Here is a 27,576-nt window from a genome sequence, read left to right on the forward strand (position 1 = left end):
AATGCGTCTATGTTCGCACGAATCATTCGTGATCCAGCTTCACCTACAGAAGAAGTGAGTGTAAGGTTTTTTTTACGAATCTTTGCAAATCGCCTTTCCTAATAATGTGCTAATTAGGAAGTTTCATGATGAATGCAGCTAAAGTAAACAATCCCACAGAGAGCAGCTTGGAAGAGAGGGGCGGGGTCAAAAGAGCTCATTAACATTTAAAGGAAAATGCTACAAATCTGCATGCTCTGAAAAGAGCTGTTTTTGACAGCGTAGTTTGATGACGCCGTGACTGAGTGTGGAATCATGGGAGTTGTCATCTTCATCTCCACAGCCGATGCAATCCGACGGGACTCGGGCAGAAATCATGGATTTCTCATTCATGGATGAGCTAAGGATTTATTAACGTAGTAGAATGAAGCAGGGTGAGGCTGAAAGCCGTCGAAGCGAAACGAGGTGCTGAACGAGCGTGACACACGGCTCGAATCGGTCTATTCGGAAATCGAGGGGTTATGACGTCTTTGGCAGGCGACACAATGACACTATGGAAACGGTCCGTGTCACTAGTTAAAATTGCTTATTTCTCTGGATTTAAACATTCTTCGAAACATTTGGGATAGTGTAAGTACACAAGTCAGCAAAATATATAACACTGTTCTAGTGGTTTTTGGATATTTTAATAAAAAAATCTTACATATTGTGCCTTTAACATGTTGTCTTCATTTTTAAATGAAAGTTTGAATATGACAGCCACCATTTAAATGTTTATGTAATAAATTGGTGTTAATTTTGTAATGAAATAGTTCATATAAAACTGCATTTGAAATGTTTGTACAACTCAGTTTTTATTTGAGTATTGATTATTAAATACATTTTTTAATTAATTGATTCTAAACTCTAAACACCTTAGCAACCTTATAGCAATGCCCTAATAACCGTTTAGAAGACCTTATCAGTGGCATAGCAACCACACAGAACACTATAGCAACTCCCTGGCAACCACCCAGAACACCTTAGCAACAGCATAGCAATACCCTGGCAACCACCCAGAACATCTTAGCAACAACAAAACGACATCACAGAACACTTTAACAGCCAAACAGCAATGCCCTGGCAACCACATAGAACACTTTAGCAACTTAGGTTTAACTGAAGTTTAAGTAACTGCTTAAAACACTGTAGCGACTACATAGCAGCAGCACTTTAGCAACCACACAGCAATGCCTTGTCAACCAGCCACAACACCTTAGCAACGCCCTGGCAACCACCCAGAACTCCTTAGCAACTTCATAGCAATGCCCTAGTAACTGCTTAAGATGCCTTAGCAACTGCATAACAACAACACTTCAGAAGCCAAACAGCAATGCCCTGGCAACCACCCACAACACCTTAGCAACAGCATAGCAACACCCTGGCAACCACCCACAACACCATAGCAACAAACCAGAACACCTTAGCAACCGCATAGCAACACCTCAGCAACCACCTAGCAATGACGCAGAACACTGTAGCAACTGCAGCAATCGTTTAGCCATCTTGGTTCTCAGTTAAAAGTAAACTTTCATTTCGATATTTCGTAAAAAAAAAAATTATTTTGGTGTATCATTAATCATTTTAAAAACCATTTGCTCAATGAGGAAAATTAATAGGATTTTTACTTGTATAATTCTATAAATCTGACTGATCAGCATTAAAAAAAAAAAACTTCTACTGTGTGTGTGTGTGTTCAGAAAGCCATAATGGAGTCGGATGAGGAATGGGCCATGAATAAGAAGGTTGTGGATCTCTCATCCAGAGACATCAGACAAGCTGTGAGTTTTTTTCTGTTTTCTCCTGATGTTTTTTATTCTTCCTCCTCTCTCTCAGTGTTTGACGTCGCTCGTGTTTTCTCAGGTTCCTCGCGGGTTGCCGTACTTCTCCGTGGATTTTGGATTGCAGGGCGGATTTGCGCACGTTATCGAGAACGAGCAGAAGTTCCCGCACTATTTCGGCAAAGTAAGTCTGACACTAGTCTTATTGTGAAGCTTTACAAACAAGCAGAGCAAAACGGGATTTTTTTAAAGAGGTGAACTGCCTCTGTTTTTTATTTTCTAGTGTTCTCCGAGGTCCACTTATAATGTTATTTTTACATAAAAAAACATCATAGTTTAGAAGTAATAGGCTATTTTCTGTCCTGTTTTTAAACCCCCCTCATCAGAACGCTCTGTTTGAATAGGCGTGACGGATTGTAGACTCGGAAGTAAACTCCCACTGCTATGATTGGCTAAGAGTATGTTTGACAGGTACATTCCTCATCGATGGACGCTGCTGTGATTTAGGTTAAAACCGCATAAATGCTCAGTAGATATTAAACGATCTGTTTAACAGACAAAGCAATAGTGATCAGTTACTCACACTTGTGTGTTGCGACATTACTGTCGGATCCAATATAGTCAGAACAGCATCGCCTTTTTTAATCTTTCTGAAAATCCCGTGTCGAATTGTGCCTTGTTTGTAAACGAATCTGCGGTAAAATGAAGTGAACAAAAGACTGTGTTCTTACTGACGCGGTCTGGATCTTCATAAAAATAAAGTTCATTCACTCTTTCCTAATGTTGGGATCAGAAGGAAGGCAATGCAGACACTGTTCTTCCACAACTTGGCACTGCACAGCATCTTGTTGTTGCTCTTCAGAGCATCTTTATCGTTTGGTTTCTGTGTAGACCTGCGCCTCTCTCATAAACACTACATGTGTGAATCAGTGGGCGGGGCTAAACAGACAGCGATGTAGAAGCAGGCGTTGATCATCTTCTGCGGAGGCAGAGTTTATCCACACTATTACATCATAGAGTAGAACATTCCAAAAGCGGTCGTTTTGGCAGACTGGCTTCAATATAAGCTGTTTTTAGAATAACGAGAAAGTTTTGAGTTCTGAAACTTACAGGATGTTTTTATAGAACAATGACCAAGGGAATTTTGATTTCTCAGTTCATGACCCCTTTAAAATCACACTTTAAATCACTCAGCAGATCAAATCTCAGTCAATATCTCAGCATATTGACTGAGATTTGTTCTGTCTCCATCAGGAAATCCTGGGCGGGATGCTGGACCTGGAACCGAGACGATGGCGGAAACCGATACGTGAGAATTTCGACGACCAGCGTAAGAAGGTTCTGAAGTTCGCTCAGTGGTGGAAAGCGTTTGACTGCACTAAAACCGACAGCTAGACACTGAGACGGTGCGCTTCCTCAACTCTATAGAGATTTTTCCGTACTTGAATTGTAATTTTAGAGGGCTTGTCATGTGTACATGGCTCTAGTATCTAAAGTAAAATGTCTAGAAAATAGTCATTGAAACCAGGCATGCTTTATCTGGTCTGAAGATTTTTATGGGACCCTTTTCATGTTTCACATCTAGGTAAATGTTTTGTTTTTTTAATTAAATATCAACCCAGGAAATATTTGGTTTTCTCTTAAATATAATACCTGCTCTCGTCCAGTGTTGATGTAAATCATGTTTTCCTGAGCAATTAAACTCAGAATAAAATATTACAAGACCTCCAGCCGCTCAGCTGATTATGTGCTCTGGCTTTATAAGCTGATTATGTTTAGATGACGTCTCGCTCCTCGTTCCTGTGAACCTGACCTTGAGTTCACCCTGAGCACCGATCATCTGTGGGGTGATGTTGTTTAATTTAGTGAAAGAAAGAAATCTATTTTGTTTTTATAACTATATTTTAGGCTGTGCTAACATGCACATTAAACTCTTATGTTGCAAATGAAGTTTCTTAAAGAAATCTGCTTTAAAAAAAAACATTAAAGAATTCAAATTTGCATTGCATAGAAGACAAAACACCACAAAAATATTTCGTTCTGAGAAAAAACAGAATTGCAAGCTATAAAATTACATTTGCAAGATATAAACTTGCAATTTTGAGAAAAAAATCAGAATTCCAAGATATTAACTTTTTTTCTCCTGCAATTCAGTTTATATCTCAAAAAAAAAAAATGTAATTGCGACTTCTTAGCTCACAAGTAATTCTATGTAAAATTTCACAGAAGTAAATGTAAAACGTTTTTTTTGTTTGTTTTTTTTACATTTTGCAGTTCTGAATTTTTTTTCTCATAATTCTGATTACATATCACAATTCAGTTCAAAATAAAATTCAATTCAAATTTCACAAAACTTCTGGCACTTTTTCTTGCAGTTGTGAGTAAATCTAACACACTTTTCTTCTAAGGATTGCAAGTTAACAAACTCAGCATTGTGCGAGATAAACTCAGAACTGCCAGAAAGAAGTCATTATTTATTAAACGTTTTAATTTTTTTAACCAAACAAGCTTTCATAAAAAAAAGACAATCATGTAAAGGTAACTTTGCTCGTACAGTTATAAGCATGATTTGTATTTTATGTAATTGCATGAGGAGAGCAGCTGTTGTGTTGGGGTCAGAATGACAATAGGACTCGGTCTGTAACAGCAGACGAGCTGATGTTTTATGAGGGTGTTAAACAGCACTATCACAGATCGCTCAGGGTCACAGGTGACGGTGGAAGTCATGGTGGCGTGACCTCACAGCTGCTGTAATGTGAGTGTTTTATTGTTCATTCATGTGGCATTACAGACATTAACACACACACACAAATAATTACAACACGGATTTGCACAATTTGTCACGAAGTGCTACACAGACTGGCAGCATGAAGATCTCCATTCCATTTACAATGGAGGCATTTCTCCAGTAAATGTCACACACAGGTAACACAACTAATAAACAACAGTTATGTAAGATAAGTTCTAGATTGTGTATGTGAATTTTGCTAAATGTGAGTAATTTGAGCAAATCTGATTATATAATTAACGAGCTATACAATTTATTTGTAGATACTTTTGCCCCAGTCTTTATCTTAATTCATTAATGCTTCTTTTTGTAATCTTACATCAAAACAAAATGAAATAATAACAAAATGATTACAAATGTAATGAGTAAGTATATAGATATATTTGTGCATATTGTCTATAATACTGTGTATATGATAGCAAAACAGCAATTGTACTAAATGGCAAGTAACACTTTCTAATCTTGATTAACAAAAACATTTATATAATCAGATTATAATTATGTAATCAGATTTGTGGTCCCACTTATTTCAGTTGGTATGAAATTAAAATTCAACCTATTTTCTAAATGCATGTCATAGGATCGTATTGTCTTATTTTGGACAAATCCATGTATATATATATATATATTTTTTTGTATTCTTATTTTCCACACACACACATATATACAGTATATACTGTGTGTGTATATATATATATATATATATATATATATGTGTGTGTGTGTGTGTGTGTGTATACATATATGTGTGTGTGTGTGTGTGTGTGTATTATATATATATATAAATATATATATAAAAAAATGTTAGGATCATAATTTTTATTAAAAACGTCTAGAATCATGACTTTAAAACCCCCAGTCATACAGGCAGTTCTCAATCAATTCCTGATGAATAAAATCAACTGAATTACTAAAATAATGATTTCCAAACAGGTTTCCACACAGGTCCTCCAAATACCAAGTCCTAGTGTTTTTGCTTGTTTTAATGGCCCCAAAAGCCCAAAACAGCACAAATAGCATGAAGTGAGTGGCAGGACTATCAGTTCTTGAACAATTGCTCATGGAAACTTGTTTGTAAACAGTTATTTTTACAATTCTGCTTGCTTTTGGCACAGAAATGACATGCTTTATCTTTAATGATTAATTTGAATCCACTTGCTTAGACTGTCATTGTATTCATGCACAATGAATGTTAAATAATGTTTTTTCAGTATGTTTTGAATTTGTATTTTTTTAATTTTTTTTTACAAATGGCACTGTGTTAGTTTATTTATACGCACTCAGACAGACACAAGGCTGTTCCCGTGTTAATATGTGAACAAAAACAGGAAGAACGGGGAAAGTGGGTCAGACTCAGGAGCGGAAAGAGGGATGCTGGGAGAAGAGAGAAGGACTAAAAGAGAGGAGAGAGAAGAGAAATATCCGGAAGGCATCGGAGGGAGAGAGAGACGCACACAGTCTTCAACCTTCACTCCTGCTAACATGACCTGACTGTCTGTGTCTGTCTCTCTCTCTCTCTCTCTCTCTCTCTCTCTTTCTCGAGGACCTGCGCTCTCTCTTGCATTGTGGATGAACAGAGCACTGTCTGTGAAGGGTTTTAATTATCCAGGTCAATGTAGCATTCAAATACACATGCTTTTGAAATATTTAATATGTGGTGTTAAACATTATATTATTATAATTAAAGAAATTTAGAGAAATGCAGCATTGCGTCACTTGCTCACCAATGGATCCTCTGCAGTGAATGGGTGCCGTCAGAATGAGAGTCCAAACAGCTGATAAAAACATCACAATAATCCACACCACTCCAGTCCATCTGTTAACATCTTGTCAAGTGAAAAGCTGTGTGTCTGTAAGAAACAAATCCATCATTAAGACAGTTTAACTTTAAATCTCTTCCGGCTGAGTCCATAACGCTTCCTCCAGTGAAAAAGCCCATCTCCTATTGTCTCACATCAAAATCCACACACATATTTGTTTAGAGCTGTTTTGGCTTGTAAACGCTGCTTGATCTGTGCAGATTTCTTTCCTGATTCAGACCAGAACACGTTTTCACTGGAGGAAGTGTTATTATGGATTATGGACTCATTGATGGATTTATTTCTTACAAATATGCAGCTTTTGTCTTCTCCAGATGTTAACTGATGCACTGGAGTGGTGTGGATTATTGTGATGTTTTTATCAGCTGTTTGGACTCTCATTCTGACGGCACCCATTCACTGCAGAGGATCCATTGCTGAGCATAGAATTGTAGTCTTTCTGCTGAAATTGAATCATAATTGAATCATCTCTTTAATTCTCATTCATGCCCTTGACAACAGCACATGTGAGTGCAAAAATGTTGGTCACGAGATTCCTAAGGTGCTTTTGTCCATCTACTTAATTATTGTTTTCGCCCCTTTTCATTTAATTATTGTAAACAAAAAATGTCTGCATCACTCCAAAACATGCTTCTTTAATTGGGCTTTTCACACCTACATCACAAAGCACCCAGAATTAATTACACATTTACCTAAATTCTGATTAATACAGGCCTGTTTCGATTTCTAGATAACGGGATGTTAGAATAATTCTCAGTGCATGCCATTACAACATGGTCAGTGTAACCTAAAATCTGTGATTACATCTGTGAAAAAAGGGATTACAGTGCCTATACTTGCAATGTTTAATACGGCCACTGTGATATAAAGTGTGAACAACATTGCTTTGCATGCTCTCTCTCTCTCTCTCTCTCTCTCTCTCTCTCTCTCTCTCTCTCTCTCTCTCTTAGGGGGGTGTAGAGGCTTTTTGCTTTATGTTAACCGATTGGCTGTTTCTTAGTTCTGTGCGCGCTGTACGGTGGAATAGTCTATTTCTCTTCTTTACGCGCATCTGGACGCGACTCTCCCCGCGTCAAACCCGATCATGAGGTCTCCGGGGGTCTTCATCGGTCTACGGAGCTGCTGGGTCACCGACGGGATCCGGTAATACGAACACCCCTCTCTATCCCACCCCACGCCCACGCGGACAGAATCTGGGTTTTGCGCACTTGGCGCTGCTGCTGCATTCACTCTGCCGCGCGCGTACCGGTTCCGCGATGGTTCTGTGTCGCCTGCGCGTCTGATGAGTCCGCCAGCACCGGCAGCAGCATGTCCTCGCGGAAGATCTCCTCCGAATCTTTCAGCTCCATGGGCTCGGACTACCTGGAGAGCCCCGGAGAGGACGGAGAGTGCCCGTTCTCGCGCGTCTTCTGGAACGGCAGGAGCCCCGTGGAGACGCTCTCGTGTCCGTTCGAGGACGCGGCCGTCAGCAGGAGGATCGCCCGGCGTAAACGCGTCAATCTGGACTCTCTCGGGGAGAGTTTGAGACGCCTCACCTCACCGACGGTACCGAGCCTTACCTTACAAATTTACATTCAATTCAACATATGTGTGTGTGTGTGTTCATCTGCAAAAACACATAACTCGGTTTTAAACAATTTTCAAAAATCATGTTTTTTCATTGTGCGTTCCAATTAATCTCAATCAAACTCCAGTTGGGTTATTGTGATTAAGTAAAAATAACTAAAAAATACAGCTAACTAACACAATAAATGACAATAAAAACATGATAACATAACAAAAAACATGATTTTGTATGTATATATACAGACAGCACTTAGTGGCTTTTGCATCTGAACTCTTCATATATATATATATATATATATACACACACACACACACACACACACACACACACAGATGTGTTCTTAACTGTCTATCCACACACACAAATACACATGTACATATACGCAGATGTGCTCCTGCTGTTTTCTCTTCAGAAACTCGGTGTATAATGTACATATTTATAGATATATATGCAAATATATGTGGGTGTTTATATAAAAACATAATGTATATATTACTATAAATATATAATTGATGCACATCAATGAAGAGAAAACAGTGTGATAGAATCTAGTGTATGTGTATATATGTATATACTGTATACACACATTACAGTAAATACTATATGTAAATGATGCTAGAGAGAAAATGGTATATGTGTGTGTGTGTGTGTGTAAATATATATATATTAAAATCAAAGATGATATATGTTTGTGTATAGATCGATGGATATATGGTGTGTAGGATATTTTAAGGCATAAAGCACGTTTTCCTGTTAAAAAAATAAAAATTATACAATAGACTTATAGTATAGATAAATAGATGGATTGGTGGTATCTATCTATCTATCTATCTATCTAGGGTTGAGAATATATATGAACTATCACTAGTGAAATACATCCACTCTCTCTAACCATTTACACCGGTAGTCTAGATGCAGTTAGAGTACTGATGATGATGATGGATTTGACTCGGTGCGTGAGAGCGGATTATACGGCTCGTAAATCTCCTCCGAACAGCAGAACCGGTGGCAGTGCAGATGTCTGAGAGCCCGATCCCTCACACCGTCTTATATTCATAGAGTGTGTGTGTGTGTGTGTGTGTGTGTGTGTGAATGGAGAATCAATGTAGAGCATGCTGTGGTTGTTCAGGTCCTACTGTGTTGTGTGTGTGTGTGTGTCAGCATGTATACATATTCATCATGTGTAGAGCAGAAGAGTGTGCGTGTGAAAGGGCAGGATAACTTCTCGGTACACTGGTCCCTGGTGCGTTTTGTCTCAAAGAAACACACACACTGTACCGCAGAGCTGCGATAGCACATGCATCTCTGCATCAGAATGTTCTTGTCCTGAGATTCACTCCAGTGGATTTACTGTGTGTGTGTGTGTGTGTGTGTGTGTGTGTTGTACTAGGCACTTGACAATGTGGTTCATAGCAAACCAACTGCTCCAATGGCATAAATCCAGAATGTGTGTGTGTGTGTGTGTGTGTGTGTGTGTGTTTTAGCTGGATTATATGTAAAACACTCAGACCAGCTGTATACTGACATAAATCCATGTTTTTTTATGCACTGGTCAGTTTTGAGATTTTTGCGTATTTAGCTTCCTTAACATGTCTTCTTTCAGACTAGCGTAAAGAAAACATCCAAAACACACATTTAAGTGTTTATTTTATTACACTTTATCTGTTTGCATCTGTAGATTTCAATTACAATACACATCTTTACATGCATGTAAATTCTCTCTTAAAACTTTATTGTTGAATAATTTTTTTTAACATTTTACAATAAGCTTTCACTTGTTAACATTAGTTAATGACATCAGTTAACATGAACTAACAATTAAAAAAACTTCTAAAGCATGTAGTTAAAGTTAATTCCAACATTTACAAAAATATTAATAAAATCAGATGTTGGATTGGTTAATATTTAATGGACCTGAGCTGACATGAGCAAACACTACTGTTAACTAATGAAACCTTGCTGTAAAATATTACCATTTTTTGTCAACTACAGTGTTATGTACACTAAAAGAAATTTGGTGTAAAAACAACTTTCATTTCTCAAATTGCTAGTAAATTTTACAATTAATTACAAAGAAATGGCACGTAACATTTAATTATGCATGTTATTTAGAAGGAGAATGACTGAAATTGTATTTTCATGAATCCAGTAAAAAATTACTTAACTTCAATTTTTGTTTACCGTGTACACACACACACACACACACACACACACAAATTCTCACTCGGAAATTACTAGTAAATTTTACATTTAATTACAAAGAAACAGCAAAACACAATTAGCCTAAACAAAATTTTGAAGTAGAAAGACTAAAATAGTATTCTTGTAAAACATACTCCAGTAATCTGTTTTATTTACAACTTTAAAAAATATTATTTATATTTATTTATGTATGTATTTATTTATTTACAGTGCAAGACAGGTTGTTTAACTATGACATCAGCATCGTCTGATCATCAGTATTTTCTGTAGTTTTCACTCACAGCAGCGGATTATGTTTGCATGTCAGTTAAATTTGGGGATTAGACAAAACAAATGTTCACTGAACGCACACTAACACGCTCTTTAGAAGATAACATTGATCCTTTGTTTTGTGTGTGTGTGTGTGATAGAGATTTACACTGAGTTTATAGAGCTCTGCAAACAATAAAAAACTCTGTTGCAGAAGCTAGCCAACTGCCTACATAGACAACATTTTAGGCAACATATACTCCTCCTGATGCAAAGACTGATCCCAAAGTGACTTCATGATGCTTTCTATAACTAGTTTAAGTCGAAATCTAAGATATTGTTGCATGAAGGCAATCCCAACATGCATTGCAGCAATGCTTTTGAAAGAGGTCTTATCAAACATACAGTAAAAACAGTAATATTGTGAAATATTATTACAATTTCAAATAACTGTTTTCTACTTGAATATATATTAAAATGTAATTTATTTCTGTGATCAAAGCTGAATTTTCAGCATCATTACTCCAGTCTTCAGTGTCACATGATCTTCAGAAATTATTCTAATATGCTGATATGCTGCTCAAGAAACATTTCTGATTATTATTCATGCAGTTTTGTCATTCAGTCATCTTTTGTGGAAACTGTGATGCTTTTTATTTTTCAAGATTCGTTGATGAATAGAAGGTTCAAAACAACAGCATTTATTTGAAATAGAAATCCTTTGGAACATTATAAATGTCTTTATTGCTCATTTAATGCATCCTTGCTGAATAATAGAAATAATTTCAGATGACTACACAAAGAATGAAGAAAATGAAGCCACTTTAAAGACCAGAAAGATTAGTATTATTTTCACAACAATCAAGGTAATTTGCCCTCACCTTCTCATTACCATAATGCGTTTGATTATAATTCTTTTAGTATAAATCAGATTTAATTTCTCCAGAGAGAGAGAGACTGCTGTGAGATCACTAAAGCAGATTTGGCCAGGTAAAGCTGGATTTGAGCTATTAAGAGCTTTCCTGAAATGAGGAGGATTTTGATTGGAATATTGTTGCCGTGGTAGCGTGATAAAGGCAGTTGATTGGATAAGGCTTAAGGGTGTATTCTATTACAGGTAGATCAGCACTGTAAATCCCTTTAAAAAGCGCCAAATCACACAAACACGGCACAAACAGACAAATCCAATAGAGACTATCGGTTTACCATCACCTTTTACTCCATTCACGAAATGGAGAACTTAGTTTAATTAGTTAGAACTTAAACTGCAGCTCTGTGCAACTTATTACTGAAAAAAGTGGCGTAGAAACAATTTTCAGAATCAGAAATTGCTAGTAAATTACACAATTACAAAGAAATGGTAAGTAACACATTGAAACAGTAAAGTAGTATGTTCTTGTTAAATATAGTATTCCAGTTATTTTTGTTTTACTTACAACTTCGAAAAAAAAACATTTTTACAGTCATTTTTAATAGGCTATGTGCAGCCAAAGAATCAGGCATCAATGAATTTCCATTGAGAAAATACTTGTTTTGTTTTTTTAAGCAACTGCATGTATTTTTATTTTATTTTTTGACTTTGGAACCTCCTACAGTTAAGCGATTGGAATCCACTGTCGTAAATATAGGCCTACCACTGTCGTAATTACAGCGGTTGTACCATAGACTGTACACGTGCATTTGTTATTGCCATAAACCAATCCGTTCTTTTCGCGGAATTTCGTACCCGCTCGTCAAACTTACACACTCCCAGAAAAGATGTTTGGGGAAGAGTGTGAAAGTTTTGAAACTGAAATTTCAGTAAAAAAAAAAAAAATACATACAGTTGCTTTAACTTTTGATTTTGTTGTGTCTGGTGTCTTTTAAATCCGTTTAAATTAGATCCCGCCAAAGGAGCTCTCCAAGCAGAGCAGTGTTTGGACAAGTGCGATGAGAATGCTGTTGTTTACCAGTTCAGTCGTTTCTTACTCGTGAATCTGTGTCGAGCAACTTCTGACTGCATTGTTATTCTTCTTTTTAGACCCAGACAATTCAGCTGGCCCTGCAGAGAACAGTGGAGTTTTACAGACAGAGGGAAATAAGGTACATCCATAATGTCTTAGAGAAATTAGACATAATTTATGTCTCAGTTGTTTCTCCTAGACAGTAGCCTATTGAGAAAATAGTTTCAGATCTCAACAGCATCTCAAATTATACCAACACTAAAGTCTGCAATCAAAAAGACAAGTCTAAATATGAACTTAGACGTATAATCACCTTATTTTTAATGTAAGGCTGGCCGCGGCAATTAGTGACTTGAATGTGCGGGACTTCCGGTCTCATTCCATTCAGTTATTTGACCTGTAGAAAAACTGTTATGCTGCTTGATATTGCAAATTGGTATTTGTTATCATATAATTTTTATGTATTTATTAGTAGTGTAGTTTTACTCTTTATTGCACACTGTTATTCTAGTCATATCTGTAGCGAATGAATCGGAAGTGTCGCACATTCACAGGACATTGTTTACAATGTTTACAAAACCCTTGTTATTGCAAGATAAGGTGGATGCTCTTACAATACTGTATTTTCACACCAAATTCACATTTAAAACGAATTTAATTTCCTGTGATGCAAAATAATAAAACAAAGTAACCAATTTTGAACACTAGATCTAATTATATAGTTTCAACGTTTTAGGTTTTTGTCAAAAGTTGGTGTTTGTAAAATGTGTGCTGTTTTCTTTACAAGAAATGAGAATACGTTTTGAAATTTTGTACAAATGTGATGACATGCATTATAAAGCAAATCTCACCTGACTTAAAAAAAAAAAAAACATATATATTTTTTTAGCTCAAATCGTATGTATTATTGTTGGACGGTTTTTCATTTAAAGTTGAATATAAAAGTATGTCTAAATTTATCCTCATACAATACACTCATGTAAAACAATACGATATAGCAAATCTCAACTGCCTGATTTTTTTTTTGTCTCAAAATGTAACTATACTATCATCTAGCTCTTTATGTAAAGTTAGATGTATTAGCATGTCCGACTTTATCTGCATGCATACAGTATATTTACGTACAGCGATATATATACTACATAGTAACTATAGTATTATCACCCAGCTCCAATCTGCTAAATGTGACTAAAAGACTTTAAGATATGAATATGTTAAAAATGTTAACATCATGATTTTCTGTTTTGAAGCATTGTGTATTGTGAATAATGCTATACAAATAAATTTGACTTGACTTGACATGCAAACATTTAGAAGTGAGACTTAAGAGTCCAAATACTTTTTTGGGTTTCATTTATTTCTATTTTTATTCATCCATAGGAAGTTGAAATGCAAATTTAAATGGATGAAATTAAGACCTTCAGTTCTCCTCAGATATGAACTCTAAGCTATAATATTTTCTTTTGATATTTTGGTTACCCTTTTATCTACTCACACCCTGGTAAATGTTAATCAAACTCTCTTTCTCTTGCAGTGGACAAGAGTTTGTAGGAAGCTTGTCAGATGAGCAGAAGTGTTTGTTTGAGCATTCTCGCTGTGACAGCCAGACTGACATCTCAGGAATACTGAAATACACAGCAACTATTTTAGGTAAGTACAAACTAGGGCTGCTCAATCAATCGAAGAAATCAAAATCACAATATGACCTTGTGGAATTATTCAAACTTAAAATGCTGCAATTTAATTTAATACATACAGTATATGTCATGCATGCCTCAGAGTAATATTCTGTATGCACTTTGCATACGCAAGCATGCATGGAACTTTTTATATTGTTTCAGTATTTGAATTTAGATTTTTGTCTGCAAAGTGGTTCACTTTAAGCATGCAATGACAACATAAAGTGCATCATTTTGCATCGTAAATGCAATATTTCTCATGATTTTTGACCAAATCGTGCAGCTGTGGTGCGCACACACACGAAACGGCAAAACTTTGACCTCAATACACACTCACTGACACTTTCCTAAAAACTCCCTCCATTGCTGCAGTCTCCATTCCCGAGCTTGTTGCTAAGATACTAACTCTGCCATCCCTAACGAGAACACGTTTATAAATAAACCGCAATGAGCCATTTGAACTGAGCCCTACCCAGCTAAACCTACTGCGCATCTCGCGTTTATGCAGCAGAGCCGCAGCGTTTCACGACGCGCTTGTGCTGCAGCGATTGATTATTTTGGTAATCGATGGTTTCGCTGGGGGCCAGACCTTTAAACTTTCCATCTTTATGTAAAAGCATGTTTATAAACCAGATAGTTCTGCTAAATACAGATCGCATGAGTCGTGTTCATTCCGATGTAAATGTCAGTAATAATCTGTGACTGTATGTTACATGTTAAAACGCAATGCTGCTACATTTATTAAAGCAATAATCCACTCGACGACATGCTATATTACCTCTCAAGTGCTGCATTGCTTTTACTCAAAGGTTACTGCATAATACAAATATTAATTCATTTAAATATAGGCTACACCACTGTTCAAATGTTTGGGGTTGGTAAATTTTTTTCATGTTTTTAATAAGAAGTCCTCTTATGAAGTCTCTTAAGCTTGTTTCTACTATGGAAAAAAAAATGTAAAAGGTAATTGCGACTTTTTATCTCTCACTTCTGACACACTTTTTTTTATCTCACACTTCTGCAATTGTGAGTTTACATCTCGCAATTCAGAATTGTTTTTCCTCTGAATTTTTTTCCTCTAAAGTTTATATCTCGCAGTTCTGATTTTTTTTATTCCACCACGGAAATGACAACTTTTTGTGTCACAATTCAGACTTTTTTCTCGCATTTGCAAGTTTACATCTAACAGTTGAGTTTCTATTTTAGAATTATGAATTCAGAATTGCGAGAGCAAAAGTCAGAATTGTTAGATAAAAAGTTGCAATTACATTTTTATGTTTTTTTAAATCCAATAATAGAAACAAGCTTCCATACTTCTGCTCACCAAGGATTCATTTATTTGATCAAAAATACAGTCAAAACAGTAAAGTTATGATGTATTATTACACATGATATTAATATGCTGATTTGCTGCTGAAGAAACATTTCTGATTATTATCAGTGTTGAAAACGGTTGTGCTGCTCAGTATTTTTGTGGAAACTGATACATTTTATTTTTCAGGATTCTTTGATGAATAGAAAGTCCAAAATAACTTTTGTATATTTATAAATGTCTTTACCGTCACTTTTGATCAATTTAATGCATCCTTGTTGAACAAAAGCAATAATTTCTTAAAAATAATATTAATAATTTAACAAATAATTAAATTATAATGTATTATTATTATTAGTGTTAATTATTTATTTTTAAAAATCTATTTTGAACAGTAATGTATTTTTTTAAATTAAAAGATTATTAAGCAAATTGATCATTTTTTGCATTATTTTTCACAGGCGTGGACTTTTCCGACATCCGTGGCCGATTTGGGGAGGAATTCTTCGGTTTGTGCCTGGAGGAGAACGAGAGGGTTCTGCGAGCTCTCGGAGGAAACCTGCAGGACTTCTTCAACGGTTTCGACGCACTTCTAGAACACATCAGAACGTCCTGCGGCCGCCGAGCATCGTCCGAGGCTCCTTCTTTCCTATGCAAAGACGCTCCTCAGGAGAGCGAAGAGACGAACGCGGAGAGCGACGTGGGACGGACTCTCCTCCTCCACTGCTTCAACCCCGATCCTACTGTGGGCGTGGCCATGCCGGGCTTAATCCGGGCCGCCGCCCGTCGCATCTACCAATCGGACGTTTCGGTGGAGGAAGCTCCTCCCACGTGGCTGCACACGGCCAATGAGGACGGCGAGCTCTCGACGGACTCCTCCCCCTCTTCATCCCCATCTCCGCCCTCGTCTTCATCTCCTGCCTGTTTGTCCTTCCTCATTCGAGAGGTTCGGACTCAACCCGCATCCTCGTCGTCGCACACCGCCGCCACATCTCGCCAGCTGTCGCGCTCGCCGCTGGATTTGCGCATCGGTCTGAGCACGTTTTGCCGGGCCTTTCCCTTTCACCTAGTTCTGGGACCCAACATGGAGGTCCTGCAGGTCGGGGAGGGGCTTCGGAAACAGGCCAAGAGCGACCAGCACCGGACGCTCACCTTCAGCAACAGCTTTGAGCTGGTTTCTCCCAGAATCCCCTGCTCCTTCCAGAACATTCTGCTCCGGCTGTCCACGCCGTTCACCATTCGTACACGACCTGACGGGTCGGCACTCGACAGCAGAGAGAAGGTAAGAGAAGTAGTTTGGTAAATGATGTGAATTTGTGTTTGTTTAGGTGCGAAACATGCTCTTATTAAAGGGGTCATATGATGATGCTAAAAATAACATTGTTTTGTGTATTTGGTGTAATGCAATGTGTTGTTATTATTATTATATTCTAATTTGTTTGGCTTCCTAAAACACCAGTGTGAATGTAATTTAGATTGAGACAGTAGGGTTGAGTCCCCTTTAAAGACTTTTTTCTGACTTAAGTTTTCTTAGTTAAGAACATAGGCTGCAGCTCTTAATTTTGAACTCACAAAGTGCATTGGATAGAATAATGTAACTTTAAAATATAAAAAATTTTCATTTGTACTTCATTTGTCTTTTTTTCTTTTTAAATATTGCAATAAATATCTTATCGTGAGATTTTGATATCGTTACATCCCTAGTTTACGCGGTTTAAGATAAAAAAAAACGTACATTATTGTAGCTCCTCTCGCTTTCTGAAGCGCGTCAATTTTTACAAAGCTCATCATTCTGAAAAGTGCGGTGTGCTCTGATTGGCCAGCTATCCAGTGCGTTGTGATTGGCCGAATACCTCAAGCGTGTGACAGATGACAAATGTTACACCGCTTACCATATATGGAAACACAGCGACTCCACGACATGGCGGCGACAACAATACTACAGCGAAAATAAAAGTTACGCCTTCTTTCTTTGCGTAAACATTTGGGCGGCATTATGCAAATCTTCCCACATCGTTACGTAGATATGTGGGGGCGTGTTAGAACGAGGCGTTTTAGGTAGGTGTGGCTGACTCTTAACTTTTATAAAGAATATATTTTTGGATTTGAGACTTTAGTCTTTGCAACTTTAGGGATCTTATCTATTCACGAACAGCTTGTAACACTCCAAAGACAAAGGAAAACTTGAAATCGCATCATATGACCCCTTTAACTCAACAGCATGTGCTGCCCAATGCTTTCAGCTCAACAACTGTCCAGCTATGCTATTACACCCCAAGTCTAGGGAACAAGAAGGGCATAATAGAAATAGGATTGGTGATGGATTCCCAAACAAATTAAAGAAGAAATCGGTCAGGAACCAAACAAGCACACCATTTACTTAAAACAAAAACTGTTATGATTAGTAAAGGAGAACAAGAGGGAAAGAAAGAAACAGAGCAGTACAATACAACAAAAGGAAATACCAACAGAAACGCTCTCGTAACATATGCTAATTGAAGCTACGTCATATTTTAGTCAGCAATAATTTGACCAAATACATGTTTTGTTTTGTTTTTAACTCTGATTCAGACCGTTTTGCAACCCGCTTGAGCTAAAAAATTATTCATTCAGAATTTGTGAAAAAAAAAAAAATTATTATTGAAATAAAGCTTAAAAAAAAAGAATATAGAAGTTGAAAAAATTAAAGTAATTTTTGAAATGTTGCCTTGGCAACTAAAATAAGTTTTAAGTTGAAGTACTAAAATTACTTGAAATATTGAAATGCATTTTTGTTAATTGAAATAAAGATAAAATATCAATATTATAAAAACCTTAAACTAAAAGTACATTTTCTGAAATGTAGCTATGGCAACTAACTGAATTAAGTTAAAAATGACTAAAATTGCTAACTTAAATATTTATGAAATTAAACTATTTAGAAATATTTGTGTTTCTCTAGGTCTGAAACACCCCTTTGTTCCTTATTTTTTGTTAACCCAACAACACTGAGCTAATTTAAGATTTAAAGGCACATTTATCACAAGTCAGCTGTAATTTGAAAAAATACATGATTTCATGAATTCAGACTATTTTGCAATCTGTTTGAGTGATTCATTACATTGAACCGACTCCAAAAGGATTCATTCACAATTTGGGCCTCTTAAATAAATTAAATAAATTAGAAATAGCTTTATTAAATGGTAGAATTTTTTTTTTTTGTAAAATAGCTTTAATAGTTGTGTCTTTTACTGTCCACTTTTATTGTTGACGAAAATATAAAAAAAAAATTTTGTGAATTGAAATAAAGCTGACATAAAATATAAATATTGAAAGCTGAAAAACTTAAATGTAAATTTTGAAATGTTTCCTTGGCAGATAACTGAAATAAGTTTAAATTGAAGTACTAAAATTACAAACTGGGAAAAAAATGTAAACAAATAAAAAAATAAAATAAAAAAAAGACAAAAGCGCATAAAAATACCCAAAATTAAACTAAAATTAAAATTAACATGTGATGTTTTTTAGCACTGGTGCAACAAAATATATATCAAAGTCAACTCTCATGAAACAGTGAAAATGCATTAAAGTTAATTAACATTTACAGTGACCCATATGTAGATCAGCTTCCTTCATAATCCTTTAATTGGCTGGAAAAAAATCCCAGGTCTCCCACTAATAATTACAACACTGTGGTGGTGTTCGTGTCCGCTCGTCTCATAAATACAATCATCCTGACATGACTTGAAGGCAGCGTTAAACAGTGGGAACGTGTCCTAATTACAGAGTTTGCCATCACTGAAAGCTGTTGCCAAACCCGCAGGATTATTTCCTAAATCTGCGCAGATTATTATGAAATGATTTGGACATGAGCTGCAGCTTATGTTCTGATGTGGTTCACCCTGGAGAGGAGCTCTACCAAACACACACACAGGGTTTTACAGACACCACCTGCCTTAATGAAATGAGAAGATTTGGTTTGTGTGTTTAGGCTCAGCGCTGGCAACCGAAAGGTCGCTGGTTCGAATCCCATGAGGAGGAGTAGTTTGTAAAGCTTTTAATATAGATGTACGTAATACATCTGCACTGCAAACGCAAATATTTAAACATGTAAAAAAAATTGTGTTGATTTGTCAACAGTGAATCTTTATTGAAAAATTTCTTTGCAATCCCTATGGAGAAAATGAATGGGAACCCAGATTGGTTTTGCTTCAAAACCCAGATTTCAGTGGTATTGAATCAAAAATATTCAAATGTAATTCTAAATAAATAATATTCAATAATATACAAAGTTGACAAAATGTTATTTTAGTATCCCTGAGATACTATTATAGTTTTTATTAATATTTTTAATTAGTTTTTATTTTTATATTTTCCTTTTTAATTAAAATTTTAGTTGTTTTAGTGATTTTGTTTTGTTTTAAAATAATTTTTTTAATGACTTATTTATTATTTTCATTAATATTTTGGATTCATTTTTATTTTTTTATTTTCTGCTTTCTTTTTAATTTTAGGTATATTGAATAGAAGTCTTGGTAGTTTTGTTGTTTGTTTTTGTCTTTTTATTTCTCTATAGTTTGAATTATTATTATTTATTTATTTTTGTGTGTATGTCAAAGTTAAACAAAATTAAAAAAAAAAATTAGAAATGTTGCCTTGGCAATTACCTGAAATTATAACCTTTTTTTTTTCTTTAATCAGAACCTGGATTTCTGGATTTATTGAAATCCTTAAAAATTATTAATATTTCCATGAACTTAATAGAATATGCAATAATATACAAAATGTATAACTTGACAGGCTGAACAGGGAAATTGACAATATTCATTTAATTTCTTTTTATTTCAGCCTTTTTTCTATATAGGAGTCAAAAATACGATACAAAATTATGAAAGTACTGGATACATTCAATTCAGCAAAATTTTTAAACAAATCCTGTCTTTTTATTGTGCTATCCTAACTATGCATTTCCATAACTGGTTGCATTGTATTATTCTCATTTCGCATTTTTCCTGCTGTCACATCAGAGCTGAAACTCTTTGCTCAGTGATGAATTGGAGAGTTTGGTCTCGGTTCCACGTCATTTAGCAGCAGCTTGTATTTTTACCCAGAGTAAGCTGCAGGGTGCTGATGGCAAGAACAGGCTGTCCCGCCGGAGACATCAGTGCCTCGCTCTGGGGTACAGTGGTGATTGTGTTTGGAGAAACTTAGGAACAAAGCACTTTTCTTCAAGCTGTGTGTGTGTGTGTGTGTGTCCTGAAGCTGCTTACTGGACTGAGGATGATAAATGTGAACAAATATGAATAAACAGCATAACACCGTGTCAGCACTAAAAGAGTGTGATGCAATGTGACAAAAATAGATTATAATCAACGGTGTGGACAGCTGCATTCATTATCATGGGAGTGCTCTAGTTTTGTTTTATCACATCACATTGCATTTCTCAGTGTTAATGTAATAGTATTATTAATGTTATTTTATGTTTTATATTTTTATTGTGCAATAATATTAATTAAAAAAAATGATTAGTGTTTATTTTAATTTAAGTTTTAGTAGTTTTGTTGTGTGGTTATGCATTTTTTATTTCTCTATATTTGTATTATTTTTTATTTATTTAATTATTTATGTATTTATTTCATTATTTATTTATTGTTTCAGTACATCAAGGTAAACTAAATGAAAATGAGAAATGTTGCCTTGGCAGTTACCTGAAATACAACAAGTGTTTTATTTATTTATTTATAATTATTGAATTATTTCAATTATATTTTATTTCAGTTAATGTGATTTTATTTAAAATAAGAACAATTTTTATGGTCTTATATTTTGACAAGTGTAAGTATCATTACCCTGGTATGATGCAACAAAAACTAAATCTGTCTTAAATAATGTTTAAGAACAGAAATAATGCTAAATCTAAATTCACTGTACGTAAAAATACTACATAAAAAATTGTGCATCTCTGCTTCCATTTTCAATTAATATTGACCAAGATTAATTCAGATCAGTGTTATTTTAGTATTATTTATATACTGTTATAGTTTCTTATTGATATTTTGCATTGTAATATTTTGCAGTTCATTTAGTTTAAGTTTTTGCAATTTAGTTTTGTGCTTATGTAATTTAAATGTTTGTTCTTTTTAAATATTACAATTTAGGTATAATTTATTAATGACTTCATTTAATATCCCTGTATCTGATTTTTATTTCAGTTTTAGTTTATTATTTTTTTCCAGTTTTTTTTTTTATTTGAGTGGTTCTACTTATCTGCTAGCTTTCTTTTAATTAACATTTAAATATTAAGTATTGATATAATTAAAATAGTAATTTATATTAAAAATAAATTAAATTAAATAAAAAAAAACAAAAAATGTTTTTAGTTTTTTTTTATGTTGAAAACTTTGTTTTGGTTTTAGTTAACTTAGTAACCCTGATGCAGACACAAACTGTACTGTAAGTGACCGTGAGGTCAAATGAAAAAAGTCAGTTATATTAAATATAAATCAAAATATATATATATTTTAAATTGGTTTTTGTTTTTTTGTTACTATTGCATTTTTGTCACCCAGCCCAGGTGACAAAAACGCAATAGTAACATAATGCATTGCTTTCCAATTAACCATTTTTATGGAGTAACGCAATATTGTAATGCATTACTTTTAAAAGTAACTTTCTCACACACTGGTGATAGAACTTGTGTTCAGTGTTTACTCAGAAGTATGAATTGTAACGCTCTCGCTCTGATTAGCACCTCGTCGCGCTCTGGAGTGCAAATGTCTTTTTAAAGCTCTCCTCTTCAGCCCTCGTTCTCTTTAATCTGTTGTTCTTTGAAGGATGGTGTCGTCAGATCTGATGTGTGTAAACGTGTTTTAGTGTGTCACAGAAAGCCGTTTGTTGTCTTGTCATGTAAAACGCAGCTACATTTGAAAGCTCCGAATCAAGGTGGCTTTGCTAACGGAGAAGATAAATAATTAAACAGCGGAACAGATGATGAAATGAAAGTCAGGTGTCAATGGCAGAAGCGTGTCTGATCTCTGCGCCTGTAGAGAGGCAAACTGATTGAGAATTGATCTCAAAAAATCTCTATCACTAGACTAGCAGTGCCTTTATTAGTGTTATGAGAAAATTGTTGAATCACTCAACAGATTTCACAGCCAAAACAAGAGCTTGTTTGTTGTGAATATTATTTTATTAATCAATGTAATGAAGTGTGCTACCATTTATTTTTTCATCCATCCATCCGTCTGTCTATCCATCTGTCTGTCTATCATACTTTCTTTTTCCATCCATCCATTCTTCCATCCATCCATCCATTGTTCATTCTATCGTTCCATCCATCCATCATCTATTTTTCGTTCTATCATTCCATCCATCCATACATCTATGCATTCTTCTATCATTCCATCTGTCCATAGATCCATCCATCATTCGTTCAATCATTCCATTCGTCCATCCATTCATCCATTCATCTATCTATCAATCCGTCCATCCATCCATCATTCATTCTATCCTTCCATCCATCCATCATCTATTGTTTTATCATTCCATCCATCCATTGATCCATCCATCCAATGTTCATTCTCTAGTTCCATTCATCCATCCATTTATCCATCCTTTGTTCTAACATCTATCATTCCATCTACCCATCCATTCCTGCATTATCAAATTCGACCCTCTATCCATCCATCCATCCATCCATCCGTCAATCAATCCAACCAACCAACTACCCATCCATCCCATCTGACCCTCTATCCATCCATCGATCCATCGTTCATTCTATCATTCCATGCATCCATCGTTTGTCATCATTCATCCATCCATTCACCTATTCATCTATCTACCAATCGTCTATCCATTATTCCATCCCATCTATTGATCCATCCATCCATTGTTCATTCTATCGTTCCATCCATCCATCTTTTGTTTTATCATTCCATCTATCCATTAATCTATCATTTCATCCATCATCAGCCGTTCATTCTATCATTCCATCATCCATTCCCTTATTTTTTATCACTTTGTTTTTTTACTCTTTAAAGCCTTTTTAAGCCAACATTCAGTGTTAATGATAAACTTTGCTTGTATTGTAAAAGCGAAAATTTCATTTCATTTTAATCTACTTCATTAAACTCAAGCTGCAGTTCTGCATCCTCTTTTCGACCTCAATACAAATACAGTTTAAACTCAGGATTTTAAAAGTCATTCTTGATTCAATTCTGAATGATGCACAGCCGTACTCCGGCATGAGAAACTTTTAGTGAGTTTCAACAAATAGAAAGGGACAGATATGGACTGCTGTAGAGAGAGAGAGAGAGATTTTCATCTTATGTTCTGCTTGTGTTCACATCTTTAGATCCGACTGATGATGAAGATATGTAGAGTGATCGATCCTGAACGGTTTGTTTCTGTGAAGCCAGAGGAAGCATATGTCTGTATCTCAGGGCTGATTATGTATTGTATCGTTCTATAAACAGTTCCTCCGCAGTGAAGCTTGAACTCTAGCCAGGACGGTTCCTGCAGGATTGTGCTGTGCTCAAACTCCCTCGTCGCAGGAGGGAGAGATCAGCAGCTGCTTCACTCAGACCTTCAGTGTTTGTGCTGTAATGGGTTTGTTACTCTGTGGAGTGAAATCATTAAACAGTCTTGCTACTTTTGCATGTAAAAATCTACACCTTTTCCACTTAATCTGTGTCATGCATTTTAAATTCCTCATTTCTATGTAAATCAGAGTTACATGGATTGTGCCTTATTTACTAAAGTCGGCAGGCGTGTTTGATTTGTGCTGTTCCAGCGGTTAGGGGTTATGCAGTAAGTTATGGTTCAGTACAGTGGTTAGTATTTACTCTGAGTGTGGGTTGTGGTTAGTACTGTGGTTAGTAAAGACAGCAGTTTAGTATGTGTTCAGTATCTCTAACCTAGTATCCTTATAAAATCACTAAATTGTTGCAGCATGTCAATGTGAAACTAGAACTAGGTCAACCTTGATAAGTGTTATAGTAGTAGTATTTATATACGTTTATTGTATTTATTAATAGTTTGAATTAGCTTTTATTTTTATATATTCCATTTTAATTTTAATTTATGCTTCAGTAATTTTGTGCTTTTTTCAATGTTTCTATTCAGTATTGTTTTAGTATAATTGAGATCCTATAATAGGTTTATTAATATTTAGAGTTTTCGTTTTCAATTTTGTTTTCTTTTTAAATGCAATTCATGTTTTAGTAATTTTGTTGTTTTTTTATTTTTATAGTTTTTTTTGTTGTCTAAATAGTTCTCCTTTTTCAGTTTTAGTTTTTTAGTACATCAAGGTAAACTAAATGAAAATGAGAAATGTTGCCTTGGCAACTAGCTAAAATTAAAAAAAGTAAGTTTTTTAGATTTTATTTTGTTTCAGTTAACATTTATTTAGATTTTATTTCATTTTTATTTTACATATTATTTTACATTTTATTTTTTTAAATTTAATTTAACTTTATTTTTAGTTAACCCTGTTTCTGTTTAGCTTTATTTTTGTAAAGTTTTGGTTTCAGTAATCTTACATATTACATATAGTTACATATACACACATTACATATAGTAATCAAACATTTATTTCAGTTTTTTTGTTTTTCTTTCATCTAATATTTTGTTTTATTTCAGCTTTATTTCAATTAACACATTTTTTAATAGTTTTACTTAACAATAACAATATTAATCATGATATTTATATACAAGTGTGTCTAATACAAACACCCACACACACACACATGCATCAGGCATTTAGAGGTGTGTCAATGTGAATTGGAAATGTACTAATTTACAAGGTTGCCATGGAGACCTCTAAGAGATGCACACGTGTGTGTGTGTGTGTGTGTGTGTGTGTATAGACATGAACACTTGAAACATGAAAGCAAAACTGTATGGTATACAAGTATGTGCATCTGGTGGATGATTGTGCAAAGGGTCGGGTTCACAGTCCTGTTATCGCCATAGAAACAGGGAAGTTTCAGAGTGATGAGACTGAGTACAGAAATGTACAGTGTCTCTCTCTCACTCACTCACTCACTCACTCACTCACACACACACAGCCCAGTCTTGCATCACACTGCATTATTTAAGCAGAACTCTCCATCTCTGCATAATACATCTATACTGCCGGGACCGAGGCGAGGAAACACACACACGCATTTTTGTAAATATACACACACTTCATTGTAATGAACTTTCTGTTCACACCTGAACTTCTTTTTCCTTCATCAGAGCATGTGAACAAGCAGTGACAGTGACAGAAGACAGTGTGTGAATTCGATATCTCTGTCCTGTTACGTAATGAGCCGCAGGCCGTGATGAGCGCAAGCTTTGCAGCGTCCTGTGAAAGAAGTTTAAGTTCAAGTACTAAAATGACTAAAACTATAACTGAAATAAAAATAAATTAAAGCTGGTAATGTTTGTGTGTGTGTATATATATATATACAGGTGCATCGCATGAAAAAGTTCATTTTGTTTGGTAACTTATTTCAAAAAGTGAAACTTTCATATATTCTATATTCATTACATGTAAAGTAAAACATTTAAAACATTTTTGTTTTAATTTTGATGATTAGAGCTTACAGCTCATGAAAGTCAAAAATCCAGTATCTCAAAATATTAGAATATTTACATTTGAGTTTCATTAAATGACCATCCTTACAGTATAAATTCCAGGTATCTCTTGTTTTTTAAATCCACAATAACGGGGAAGACGGCTGACTGGGCAATGATCCAGAAGACAATCATTGACACCCTCCACAAAGAGGGTAAGTCACAGTAGGTCATTACTGAAAGGGGTGGCTGTTCACAGAGTGCTGTATCAAAGCATATTAAATGCAAAGTTGACTGAAAGGAAGAAATTGGGTAGGAAAAGGTGCACAAGCAACATGGATGATCGCAAGTTTGAGAATACGGTCAAACAAAGCCGATTCAACACTTGCGAGAGCTTCACGAGGAGTGGACTGAAACTGGAGTCAGCCCCGACCAAGTATTGAGTGCATAAATGAACATACTTTAAAGAACCTGAACTTTTCTGTTTTGCAAATCCTTTTTTTTATTGATCTTAGGAAATATTCTAATATTTTGAGATACTGGATTTTTGACTTTCATGAGCTGTAAGCTCTAATCATCAAAATTAAAACAAAAAAACTTTTTAAATGTTTTACTTTACATGTAATGAATATAGAATATATGCAAGTTTCACGTTTTGAAATAAGTTACCAAAAAAACTTTTTCACGATATTCAGATTTTTTTGAGATGCACCTGTATATACATATATATATATATATATATATAAAACTAATAAAAATGTTTTGTCATTTGCATTAGTTTTTTTATTATTAGCTTCAATGTATTTCTTTATTTACATAATATAAATTTGCTAAACTTAAAAGTAAAGCTAAATAGAAATATTTAGAAAAAAATAATAAAAAGAACAAAAGAACAACAAATTTACTAAAAACTAATTTTTTATTTGTCTGCATATTTTATTGATTTTATTTTATTTATTTATAGTAAAAAAATAAATCATTTTTAGGTTTTAGTTATTTTAGTACATCAAGTTAAACTGAATGAAAATGAGAAATGTTGAAATATACTTTGCTTTTGCTTTTATATATTTGATTACAGTTTGTTTCAGTTAATGTTTATTTTATTTTAATAATGTTTATATTATTTGTATTTATTTGTTTTCTTTTTTAATTTTAGTACTTCAACTTCAGACTTATTTTATTTCAGTTAGTTGCCTAGGAAACATTTCTAATTTTAATTTTTTAACTTGATGTATTAAAAACTAAAGCTGAAATAAAAATGTATAAAAACTGTATAAACAACAAAAACAACCTAATAAATATGACAAAAATACAACAAAATTGCTAAAACTTTATTTTTAAATTAAATTTAAAATGTGGAAAATTAACAAATTTGAACTTCTTAATATTTATATTTAGTTTTAATATATTTTTACATAAAGTCATGACAAAAGAGCATAACAAAATTACTAAGACTTAAACTGAATTTAACATGAAAACTGAAAATATAAATATAAAAGCTAATAAAAAATATTAGTGATAATATAAGTAATATATCACAGAGGGATGCGTTGCTGGGTGGTGGCTAGGGTGATTTTTTCTGGTTCAAGTAAAAAAAAAAAAGAGTCCTGAATAGTGTGTGTATATGTATATATATATATATATATATACTCTTAAAAATAAAGGTGCTTCAAATGGC

The 27,576-nt window shown here is 34.6% G+C and overlaps 2 protein-coding genes across 2 annotated transcripts in view; both read left to right on the forward strand.

Moving 5' to 3' along the window:
* The window catches only part of LOC107670086 (CWF19-like protein 2), a 30,886-nt gene extending 27,169 nt beyond the window's left edge, over positions 1 to 3,717 (forward strand). The window contains exons 15-17 of the mRNA XM_016462566.1: positions 1,719 to 1,799; positions 1,882 to 1,983; positions 3,054 to 3,717. Coding sequence (XP_016318052.1) covers positions 1,719 to 1,799; positions 1,882 to 1,983; positions 3,054 to 3,194 — 324 coding nt within the window. The 3' untranslated portion in view covers positions 3,195 to 3,717. The remainder of the gene's footprint in view (positions 1 to 1,718; positions 1,800 to 1,881; positions 1,984 to 3,053) is intronic.
* Positions 3,718 to 7,392: 3,675 nt separating this feature from the next.
* The window catches only part of gucy1a2 (guanylate cyclase 1, soluble, alpha 2), a 39,398-nt gene continuing 19,214 nt past the window's right edge, over positions 7,393 to 27,576 (forward strand). The window contains exons 1-4 of the mRNA XM_016462549.1: positions 7,393 to 7,952; positions 12,446 to 12,507; positions 13,903 to 14,018; positions 15,821 to 16,641. Of these exons, the coding sequence (XP_016318035.1) occupies positions 7,716 to 7,952; positions 12,446 to 12,507; positions 13,903 to 14,018; positions 15,821 to 16,641 (1,236 nt within the window). The 5' untranslated portion in view covers positions 7,393 to 7,715. The remainder of the gene's footprint in view (positions 7,953 to 12,445; positions 12,508 to 13,902; positions 14,019 to 15,820; positions 16,642 to 27,576) is intronic.

The sequence above is a fragment of the Sinocyclocheilus anshuiensis genome, unplaced genomic scaffold, assembly GCF_001515605.1.
Source record: "Sinocyclocheilus anshuiensis isolate Anshui unplaced genomic scaffold, SAMN03320099.WGS_v1.1 scaffold48, whole genome shotgun sequence".
Classification (NCBI taxonomy): Eukaryota; Metazoa; Chordata; class Actinopteri; order Cypriniformes; family Cyprinidae; genus Sinocyclocheilus; species Sinocyclocheilus anshuiensis.